Source organism: Hydra vulgaris, chromosome 01, assembly GCF_038396675.1.
Source record: "Hydra vulgaris chromosome 01, alternate assembly HydraT2T_AEP".
Taxonomy (NCBI): Eukaryota; Metazoa; Cnidaria; class Hydrozoa; order Anthoathecata; family Hydridae; genus Hydra; species Hydra vulgaris.
In genome coordinates this window covers 27690037-27702617 of record NC_088920.1, presented here as the reverse complement: position 1 = coordinate 27702617, position 12581 = coordinate 27690037, and the positions used below count along the sequence as shown (strand labels likewise).

At 26.6% G+C, this 12581-nt stretch overlaps 1 protein-coding gene across 1 annotated transcript in view; it reads right to left on the bottom strand.

The window, feature by feature from the left end:
* Nucleotides 1–12581, bottom strand: part of LOC100215233 (double-strand break repair protein MRE11) — a 66092-nt gene that overhangs the window by 34289 nt on the left and 19222 nt on the right. The window contains exons 9-11 of the mRNA XM_065787813.1: nt 8416–8496; nt 8091–8214; nt 2019–2125 (exon numbers count right to left, since the gene is read on the bottom strand). Of these exons, the coding sequence (XP_065643885.1) occupies nt 2019–2125; nt 8091–8214; nt 8416–8496 (312 nt within the window). The remainder of the gene's footprint in view (nt 1–2018; nt 2126–8090; nt 8215–8415; nt 8497–12581) is intronic.

Genomic DNA, 12581 nt, shown 5'->3' with positions numbered 1-12581 from the left:
CAGAAACTGGCGAGCATGTCTATACATTACTATACCTTGTGTTTATACATATTCCCACAATATTTCAAGTGTAATATTTAAAGATTACACAAGATTTACTCCATACACAGTGATTTACATTTATAAAATATAATAAATTTTTTAATTTAGGTACTCAATGTAAACAACAATGGGCACAACAAAATCAACAAATTCTAAAACTACGATGTGAAACTAAGGTCAACTACTTGAAATACTTTTTATTCATTGCATAGTGTTCTATAAGTGTTCCATTAATTAATTAATGGTAGAATTATTTTCGATAAAGTGTGTAATCATCTAAAACTAAGTTTTTAACTTTTTAAAATTTTTTTTGCGTAAAAAGCAAAGAAGCTGTTCAAATGATAATTCATATTAGCCTTAAAATATTTTTAACATTCAAAATTTGGCATAATTTTACAAGCTGATGATGCTGGTGCCCATACTCCAGCAATAATACAAATAAATAGATTTATGTGTGCTATATGTTAGGTTAGGTTAGTTTATTCAGTAATCAAAATTATTACAAAAAAATGTATATATACCAATGTGCTATATTAATGCATAATTATCATTTGAACAATTTTAGTACATTATACATTGTTAATACATTATTAATAATGATAATATACATAATGATGATGATGATGATGATAATGATGATGATGATAATGGAAATGCAGAACAAAAATATAAAATAATAAATATCCCATTAGTCTTCTACCTATCATAAGCAAGGTTTTTGAGTCTTTATTTAACAAACACTTAATCTCTCATCTTGAATCTAATAACTTACTTTCTGATCATTAATATGGATTTCGTTCTTCTTTGATAGGTTTTATCCTGCATTAGATAGAGGTGGAGAAGTTAAGGCTATCGCTTTAGACATTTTTAAAGCTTTTAATAAAGTTTGGCATGCTGATCTTCTCCATAAGCTTTCTTCTTACGGTGTATCAGGTAACATCTTTATGATTATTGAACCCTTCCTTTCCAATCGTAGTATAAAAGTTGTCCTCGATGGACAGCACTCTTCTTCTTATTCTGTAACTTCAGGGGTTCCTCAAGGTTCTATCCCTGACCCTATACTCTTTTTAATTTACATTAACAATCTTCCAGATATTCTCACACCTAAGGTGGCATTGTTTGATGATGATACTACCATTTATTGTTGTCTTGATAAAAAGCACTCTCTGATTGCTTGGAGGTGGGAACTTGAAAAGGATCTCACTTCTGCTACAGCAAAGGGCTCACAGTGGCTGGTGAACTTTAAATCAGATAAAACCCAATTTTTTTCAGCCAATCGTCATCGCAATAACTTAGATCTTCCTATATTTATGAATGGTAATGTACCCTTTATCTCAAGGATTAACTCTTACTTCCGAACTTTCTTAGAAACCATATATCAAATCTATTGCAAAATTAGCATCTGCTAAAGTTGCATCTCTTTATCATGCTCAACACTTTCTTACTCCAGATTCTATACTTTATCTCTAGGGTTGATCTCCCAACAATGCTCTTACTCTTTAAGACAAGGTGCAAAAACACATTGTAAACATAGTTGGACCTGCTCTTGCAGCCAACTTCCAACTATTATCACATCGTCATAATGTTGCTTCTCTTTTTCTTTTCTAAAAATACTTTAATGGGCACTGCTCTAAAGAGCTAGCATCTCTTGTGCCATCTACTAAAATTCATTATCGTGTTATTCATCATTCAATTAAGCCTCATCCTTTTACTGTGACTGTTCCCAAGTGCTCCAAAAAGTCTTAATTGTCTAGTTCATTTCCTCAAACATCAGCTCTTTGGAATTCACTTCCTTCATTTTGCTTTCCTGATTCATATAATTTACAATCTTTAAGATCGTCTGTCAATCCCTATCTTGCTCTACAAACTTTTCTCTTTCGGTAACTTCCAGCTCTAATAGTGGTTGTTTGCAGCCTTGTTGAAAGCAAAGATGTTAAAAAAAAAAAAAAATGGAATTACTGAATGAAAACACATACCTCATCAACTGCATTCAAATATTCATTGATCAGATCTTCCATCTTAATAGAGTTTGCCTGAGAAAAATTGATGTCAAAATCAGGTTTTGAATTCTTTTCATTGCGCTCTAAAACAACATTTGCATATATTTTCAAATATTTTGATTTGCATTCTAAATTTATCTATCTATCTATACATACATACATACATATATACATACATACATACATACATACATACATACATACATACATACATACATATACACATATATACATAAACAATAGGAATCCTAAAATAGAAAATAACCAAAAAGAAAATTTTGGATTCAAAACAAAAAACGCATTTATTCCCAAACTAGAAAACTTTGAAAACGATTTATTACACTTGATTAAAACAATAAAATTTCGAAATATTAACAATGATTTCCAAAAGGAACTCAAATTAGACATTAATAATATAAAATCAAACCCTAATATTTTAGTTTTTGCTGATAAAACAAACAACATATACCAAATTGCCCCAGATAATCACTATAAATTACTGTACGATAATTTTTCTAATAATTAAGCAAAAGCCCCGAAAAACATAGAAAATTCAATTAATTTAGAAGCCTAAAACATTGCTAAAACAATTAATTTAGAAGCTAGAATTGAATCAGTTGCACCAGTGCTAGCGTTTATCACACTAAAGGATCACAAACCAAATTTTCAATATTAACTCCCTTGTAGGCTACTAGTACCTTCAAAAAGTGAAAGGGGACATTAGTAAAATTAAATTAGATGAAATAAATATTATTTGAAAAAAATTAAATTTGCAACAGTGGAAAAAAACAGTGGAAGATGTTATAATTGGTTTTCTAAAATTACTAATAAAAATGAATGCACATTTATACAATTTGATATTAACGATTTTTACCCCTCAATTACAGCCGAAATTTAAGATAAAACAATAGAATTTGGAAAAATCCACACTGAAACTACAGGCGACACTATTCGTCCAATTAAACATTGCAGAAAAATATAACTCTATCTTAATAACAAGACGTGGAAGAAAAAAACCATGCACAAGTGCTTTGATGGAACAATGGGAAGTTACGACGGAGCAGAAATTTGCGAATTTGTAGACTTATATATTTTAAATTCCCTAGCTAAAATAGTTCATTTTAACAAATTAGACTTGTATTGCAATGATGGTTTAATTATAATGCAAAAAAAATCAGGGCCTCAACTTGACAAAATCAGAAAAAATATTATACAAATTTTCAAAAATATTGGCTTCCAAATTGAAACTAACATTAATTTAAAAATTGTGAATTTTCTTGATGTCACATTTAACCTCTTGGAAAATTCTTATAGGCTTTATAACAAACCTAATGATGAATTATCGTATATTAATATAAATTCAAATCATCCCCCTCAAATCTTTAAACAAATTCCTATTTCAATTAACAATAGACTAAATCAAAACTTTTCTAATGAAAATATTTTTAACTCTTCCAAATGCGTGTATGAAGATGCTCTTAAAAAAAATGGATTTAAAAATTTCGAGCTAAAGTTTGAAACAAAAATTGCAAAAAAGCAAAATAAAAATATAATTTGGTTCAACCCTCCATACAGCAAAAATGTTTCAACAAATATTGGAAAAGCGTTTTTATAATATGCATTTCCCTCCCTCTAATAAATTGCACAAAATTTTAAACAGAAACACTATTAAGGTAAGCTACAGCTGTACAAATAATATTGAAAGAATTATAAAAGGCCATAATTTTGCATTGATTAATAAAAATGAATTTCCCAAAGAAAAAAATACTGAAAATTGTAACTGCAAGCAAAAAATTGACTGCCCTATAAATGGCAAATGCTTATATGCTTATCAAAAAATATTATTTACAAATGCATTATCAAAAAATATTATTTACTAACGCACAAAAATATTATTTACAAATGTTTTCTCGCAAAACAACCCTGATAAACAATATATTGGCTTAACCGAGGACAAATGGAAAAAATGTTATGTCAACCACAAACAATCTTTTAAACATAGAAAATACTCAAAAGAGACTATGCTATCAAAATATATTTGGCAACTAAAAGAAAAAAAATTTTAATTTTAAATAAAGCTGGTCTATTCTAAAAACTGTGCCTACCTATAATAAACATTTCCAAAAAATATATACAATATTTACAAGAAAAATTTGAAATTATTACTCATTTAGATCAAGAAAATTTACTGAATAAAAAATCTGAATTAATTTCTAAATGCAGACATGAAAATAAGTTTCTTTTAAAAAAATTATAAAACAAATGACCAGTCTAAAATTATCCTAATTCTAAAGAATTCTTTTCATGATTTTTTAATTATCTAATGTAATTGATGAAACTTCCTGGTTGCAAAACACTACAGTTATTACATAATTAAATATAACAATTCCCAACTTCCTGTAAAATAATTTTTTCTATAATTTGAACTTTTTGATGTTTAGATATTCTTCCTGATGAACCTACTGATGGAGAAACATTATGTTGAAGATTAAAGTTAGATAATACTAATTTATTATTGCTCTGTTCTTTAAGAACATTGAGCACTCTATTTGTAGAATACACTGACATAATTTATATATATATATATATATATATATATATATATATATATATATATATATATATATATATATATATATATATATATATATATATATATATATATATACACATCTGTGTTTGTGTGGGGCATATTTTATGGCAAAAATTGCAAAAGTTGATAATTTTAAATCACTTATGCTTGAACCTTTAACAAATGTGTATTGAAGAAGACAAATGAAAGTTAATTAAAAAAATATTATTAATTACAAAGTTACTTTATTTTAATTATTTTAATTTCTTGCAATTTCATCATTTAATTTCTTTCATACATAATCTGAATCATTTTACTGTGAAAATAAAGCCGGCATGTTCAACTTTTATGTTAGACAAACATTTTTTTCATATAATGTAAATTAAACTTGACATCAAATAGTTATTTTTATTTTGAAGTTTTATTAAAAAATAAATTATTTTATATAACATGCGCAAAAATATTAAACCTTTACATTTACAATTAAGTTTTCACAATTAATTTAAAATTAATGATAGAGATTTTAATTTCAAATTTGTTTAATGCAAGCACGTAATTTTTACCAAAGTTCTAATAGTTTTTCTTAACGCTTTTGTTGTTTACAAAATGAACCCTTTTTTAACAATGGTTTTCATGAACAAGTTTTTCATGTTATCCTGGAAAAAAACATTACACGAAAACATGAAATTTCCCAAAGGGTTTAAAATAATTTAAATATAGATTTTTTAAAGTTACAATTGTCAACAAGGAAAAAATTGCTTTTTATCACAATTCCTTAAGGAGTTTGTTGAAACTCTTGATTTCAATAAGTTTTAATAAATTGAATAAAAATTCTTTAAGCAAAGCTCAGAAAATTTTTTTTTCCAATACTAATACATTTTTAAGAACTTTAAAAACTTATCAAGCAGCTTATTGAAAACATGATCCAGAACATAAATAAATAAAGAATGTCAATTGTTAAATATCTCATCATCAACAAATGTCTAAAAGTATTACCTCAAAAAAAAATTACTTCTGGACAAACAATGAGTTTTTTGCCCTTTTTAAAGGTTTAAACCAAAAAAAAGTTACTCAAGAAAATCCAAATCTTTATAATAAAATTAGCAAGCAACCTGACTTTGATAATGCTGTAGATGAACACTATGATGAACATTGGTTCCCTTGATTATCATTACAATAAATATTCAGAAGCTGGAAAATCAAAATCAAGGACGACTGATTATAAATATGTAACTTCTTATTCCAAGAGCTTTATACCTTGAAGAGGGTCCAAACGCAATTATAGAAAATTTAGTTTTAGTACCTGAGTTGTATACACTATTTTAAATAGTCATAATTTTTAAAAATTGTTATTTAACTAGTCTCTAACTGAAAACTTTTAAAGTCTTTCATTGATCAAGGAAAATTTATTTCCAATAAAGTATGTTTAAGAAAGTTTGAAGCTTTAAAATAAAAAAATAAATAATGATATTGAATCTTCTGTTATAAAATTCAAGACATCTTATGCCGAATAAAACTATTATCAAAATATAATACTATTTGTGTATTTTAAAGTTTAGTCTCAATAATATGGAAAATGTATAACTACTTTTAAAAATATACACATGTATAAAATTTTTAACATTAAATGCAGTTTATGTTACTACATTTTTTCAAATTTTGTTGTTGATTATATTTCTACTTATTTAAACACACAATCTGTTAAATAATTTATGTTCAAACATTTTTTCTGCATTATTAATATGGGAACACACAAGTACACAGTAAAATTAGAGTAAGACATGTGATCCATCTTAAAATTATTTGAAATATTTGTTAGTTGACCAAGACCAATGAAAGTTAACCATATACCACTCCTCCCTTTTTTATGATTAAAAATTATATTGAATTTACAGAAGACCTCTTTTTACAATTAAAACATGAACATCTAGACAATTTTCCTAAAAATTTGAGGAGGTATCAACAAGAATCAGGTTCTAATCAAAAAAATACAAGATACAAAAAGCAGGGTGGTTTTATGACCATCACAAATATTCCATTTGTGAAGTCTTATAAATATTACTTGAATATCCAAATAAGCATTTAAAGTTAGCTTTAAATGCTTATTTATTAACTTCAACTGTTATAAGTTGGAGAACCAATTTATTATATTAGTTAAAGTTAGAACCAATTTTAACTGATGTTATAAATTGATTCTCCATAATCGAAAATAAAAATGACTGTATATTTATTCAATTTGACATTAATGATTTTTACTCCTCAATAACTGCAGATATTTTAGATAAAAGAATTGAATTTGCAAAAAGCTACTCAGTTATTCCTGATGAAACAATTCGTATAATAAAACATTGTAGAAAAACCTTACTTTATTTTAATAAGGAAACTTGGAAAAAGAAAAACATACATCACTGCTTTGATGTAACAATGGACAGTTATGACGGAGCAGAAATTTGTGAATTTGTTGGACTATATTTTAGATTTATTTAAAATAATCAATATAAAAGATTTAGGCCTTTATTGCAACGATGGTTTAATAGTAATGCGTAAAAAATCTGGTCTACAGCTCGATAAAATTAGAAAAGATATAAAAAAATTTTAAAATATTGGTTTTCAAATTGAAATAAACATAAATTTAAAAATTGTGAATTTTCTTTATGTCACATTTAACCTCTCTGAAAATGTTTGAAATTAGAAAATCAATAAAAGTTTTGCTATGTTACATACAACAACAGTTGAGCTTTTTTAGTCTGAAGATTTGTGCTATCTATTAAAATATTGAGTTTTTCTTTTTATAAGAATGTAAATAGCCTTTATGTATGATAAATACATACACTTTATATTAACAAATATGCCTAATTACCCACAGGAGTTTCATATCTACTAACAATTATATAATTATAACAATATAAAATGTAATAATTATTGGAAATCCATAGTATCCAAAAGTCATTCAAAGTATGTATCGTACCTAAAGATATTTTTTGACTATATAGTGTTTATGATCAATATTGAAAAAAAAAATAATTTGGAATTAGAAATTACTTTACTGTGGAAGTATTTATATTATATATATGACTTAAACTAATTTTTACTGTGTAGTGTTTGGCACACAGAACATAATTTAACATCAAACAAAAAATTGTCATTTTTGTCCTAAATTTTATATTCAGTCAACTGTTCAAGTCAAAGTTACTATTTTATTTGGTTATTCCAATTGAATTATTAATTGATTCAAAACAGATTTATTTCAGATTTTTTTACTGAACGTTTCATACTATTACCTCTTGTTGTTGAATTAGATATTAAAATTAGCTGATTATACAATTTAACACTGTTAATACTTAAATATTTACAGTTAATATTATTTTGAAATGCAATTATGAATTTATAATTTATAAATATATTTATAAAGTTTTTTTTGGTTATCAATTTCATTATTAATAAAATGAATATCAAATAACTTTAAATTTAACTACCTTTATTTAGATTATTTTTTTTCCTGTAAAAAAGTAAAATATCTTTGTTGTTTGCAACTTTTCCGACAAATTGTTGACCGAACCGATGAGGATTTATAATATTATAGCCGCCACTATATTCTACCTAAATATAAAAAATATAAAAGTAAAAAACTTAATAAATTTTTTAGGTTTTATTTGAAGACATCTTTACCTTAAGTTTTAATTAAATATTTTATTTTAGATTTTTCTCTTGCTAACTTTTTATCTCCATCAAATGGAGAAAAATATAAATTTTTTATTTTCTATAAAAAAAATAAAAAAATAAAAAAAAACAATACACAACCTTGATTCTGATAAGAGGCAAAGTTGGTTGTTTGGGATGTTTTGTGTGTGTTTCTTCTGCTTCTTTTATCATTGATTCAACCTATAAAAATTCAAAAGTTGGTTGTTTGGGATGTTTTTTATCTAGCATGTAACATAATTGTATATAAAACACAATAAGAGTATACAATAATATAACGAACGAAATGCAACTATATTTTAAAAGTATTTATACTATCAAATTACACTAAAAGCTATAAGTTAAAAGCTCCAAACACAAGCAAAAGTGACAGCATTATTTAAAAAAGTAAAATAATGTAACTGTGTTGTAAATGAAAACGTAACAACAATTGAGTTACTTCTAAAGTAAGGTATAAGTTGTGACTATTTTTTTAATAGTAAAATGTGCAACATTGGCAACAATATATATTAGAAGTAAAATTAGTGAATCAAATTTTTACAATTTAGTTGAGAAATGTACAAAATACACTTTTAGTTAAGTGAGAAAGTTTAGACTTTATTTTTTCTTTATGATAAACATTTATGTATCTATGAACAAATAATTACAAAAAAATCAAACCAAGAAACATAGAAAGCGCAAAACCATGAAATTCAAACACATTGAAAAATACAAATAAAAAATAAGGTAAAATTATTCAAGTTACATTTATTTTTCATGAATAAAGAAGTATATAAAAGTATACCCCTTTTTTCATTCTAGTAAAAAAAAAAAGTTCCTCCAAATTAACTTTTTTCTTTTGAGTTTTATTGTTTCTTCCATAACAATAAAAAATCATCAATTAAAATAATTTTAAATTTATTAACTTTGAAATTGAAAGAAGTCAAAAGTTTGACATTATTTCCAACCTCAACAGAATTGTCTGTTTTCATATATGTTTAGATCAACAACTTAATATGACAACTTAAATGTAAAATATTCATTTAATACTTTTAAACTATAAATCTTAAAAAGATTGCTGTTAAACATTGCTTATTGATAAAATGCTAGCTGTTAAACATTGCTTATTGATAAAATGCTATTGGTTGTAGCAACCTTATTTTAATTTAACTACCATTAGCTTAAAGTATAAATGTTATTTTAGTGAAGCTATACATTAAAACTACAAGCACAAATATTACTTTAGTGAAGCTATACATTGAAACTCCAAGTACAAATGTTATTTTAGTGAGGCTATACATTGAAACTTCAAGCACAAATGTTATTTTAGTGAGGCTATACATTGAAACTACAAGCATAAATGTTATTTTAGTGAAGCTACACATTGAAACTACAAGCACAAATGTTATTTTAGTGAAGCTACACATTGAAACTACGAGTACAAACTTTATTTTAGTGAGGCTATACTCTATAAGCCTCCCACACTAGCTTCTATTCCTAACAGCAACTACAAAGTAAACAGTAGAATAGATTTAAAGAGCAAGATAACAGTTGACAGAAGGCTAAAAATCCAAAGCATTGAGAAAAAAAAACAACTAGATAAATACAATTTTTTAGAACATAAAAACTGTTACAGCAATAGTTACAGTTAACACATGCAACTTAGCTGACTGATGAATCATGTAAGGTTGTTGTGGCTAATGAAAAAAGTAATGATAGCTTGCTTGAGCAGCCATCTCAGTAGTATTTGCAAAATAGATAAAGAGATCTAACCATATGAAGATGAGACAGGAACCCAAGTTTGGCGGTTAAAACAGGTCTAACATCATTTACAATACATTATTGAGCCTTGTATAAAAAAGAGAGAGGGCCTCATCAAAAGAACCAATCCAAATATGACAGTATTTTTTACAAAGTCAAATAAAAAGGTAGAAGAATGGAGAAATAGAGGTAGAGAATGGAATGCAAAGTAAGAAAAAATTGCAATGATTATTGGCAGTAAACCAAATTTGTATGGGTTAAAATTTACCATATACAACCAGTTCAAAGCCTAATTTTTGATCAAGGCTGGTATAAAATGTTGTCATCAGCTAATAGAGAGTTTAGAGAAAGATTATCAGAAAGATTATAAATATAAAAAACACAGACCAGAAAAGATAACAAGAACACTGTTACTGGAAATGAAGGAGAGTGTTATCCATCAAGAACAATTTTAATAGAGCGCAATTATTCAATAACTTAGAAATGCAATGAATCAATAACTTTAAAAACATTCTCAGGTAAGCTATATGAAATGAGTTTATGGGGAAGACGAGTATTCCAGACATTATTGAAAGCCATTGATATGTCAAAAGTAATAGCCACACCATTTGCACAATGCACAATAAAACTTTTCTGTTATAAAGTTAACAAGTCTACAATAAAACAAGATGATCAAAATCTGATTGTTGCAAAAAAAATTTGAAAGTTTAAGAGTTTGTAAATTAAAGATTCTAAGATAATAGTAGTATTAATAATAGGAAACAGACTGGGTAATAGTCAGAGGGGAAAAAGTAAGTGATTAGAGTTGTCTAAAACACAAGTCACAAGGTTACCTAAGTATACGATTGAAAAAAATAAAAAATTTTAGCCTTTAGAGCCAGCAGGGTTGGTGGTTTATTCAGTGATGAGCATTAAAGTCACCATTAACAACAATATTAGCTGAGGGAAAACAAAATTGAAAAGAATACTCTGGAAATAACGAGAAAAATAAAGAACAAAAGGTATTTGAATAAAGGTGTATGTGAAGGAGTATGTGAAGTAAGTAGGTGTATGCAAAGGAGTATGCAAAAGCACATAAATGAATAGTTAGAGGATTCAAACTGATTTAAATTCTCAAATTGATAGGCAAATAAGTAAATTGATACATAATTATATGCCCAGGCCAAGCAATGGAGTAATCAATGGAGCCTATACAAATCAAAGGATAATAGTTATCAACAATAAAATCCAAGGAAAAAAAATCTGAATTTAAATTAGTCTCACAGAGAGCAAGTAGGTCTGGTAAATTTCACAAAAAGTAAGACTCAACAGAAGAAATGTTACTTTGAAGACCACGAATATTTGTAAAGAATAAAATTTTCGTTTAGTTTTTTATAGTTTATTCATATTTTAAATTAATAGAAAACTTTACTCAACCATAGATAGTCCATGGTATAACAAAAAAAAAGTTTTGCAGTTGCCATACTAGCGCAATAACCTAAAGTTGTAACAAAGAGCTTTAAGCGGCCTCAGCTATGAATACCAAAATCACTGTCAGGGACACTGTTTCTGTGTAACATACCACTGTCAATTAACTGTCAATTACCTGATGATTGCACAGCGTTTGATGGAATCAGTTCAAGAAACCTTATTTACAGCTGGTCTCAGAACCATTAAAATAAGTTTTAAAACTGTACCCTCATTAAGAAATAACAGAAAAAGTTTCATAGTCACTGCTAAAGAGTCAACTAGCCACTATCAAGCAAAAACCCATGTAGAGTCAAAAAGATCCAGTGTCTATCATCCTAAGCAGAACATGATATAAAATTGGTTTACATCTACAGCCTAATAGATTAAGAAAGAGTGTGAGACTAATTAACTGAAATTTTCTGCTTACCCCTAAACTCTTTGCCTAGGAGGATTTCGGTAAGACTTTAGCTGGATGCAGTTGATGTCTGCCCAAGACAAAGCCAAGAGTCCAAAAACAGAAAATATTTTAAGTAAGAGTTAACTTGAAGTTGAATAAAAATAACTGTGAAAACAAGGCATGTTTTTATAATTTAAAAACTAAGTTATAGGATTCGGTAAAACAAAGAATAATATACTATTAACTTGTTTATGATGGCAAGTACTGAATTGTTATATACTTTGCATGTTTTCAATATTAAGCATGCAATTTGTTGTTTAGTATACCAATCAAGCCTAACCATCAGGTAGAGAATAGAGCATTAAATAGAGAGTAGAACATTAAATATTAAAAGTCAAAAATTTTGGTTAGTTAAAATCTTGATTAAATATTTCTTATAAACTCAATTATGACAATTCAATTGTTAACTATATTAGTATTCTTTATATAATATATAATGAGAAGCAATTTAATTGGCTGGTGGTCCAACCAATTAAATTGCTATGAAGCTTTTAATCTTTAAGTTTTTAGGTTTAAACAGTTATTCAGCTATAACAATGAATAAATCACATTCGATTGCTTCTAAATTCTCTTCATATTATTGTAAGTGAATTAAGTAAACCTGTTAGAACTAAGAGACATC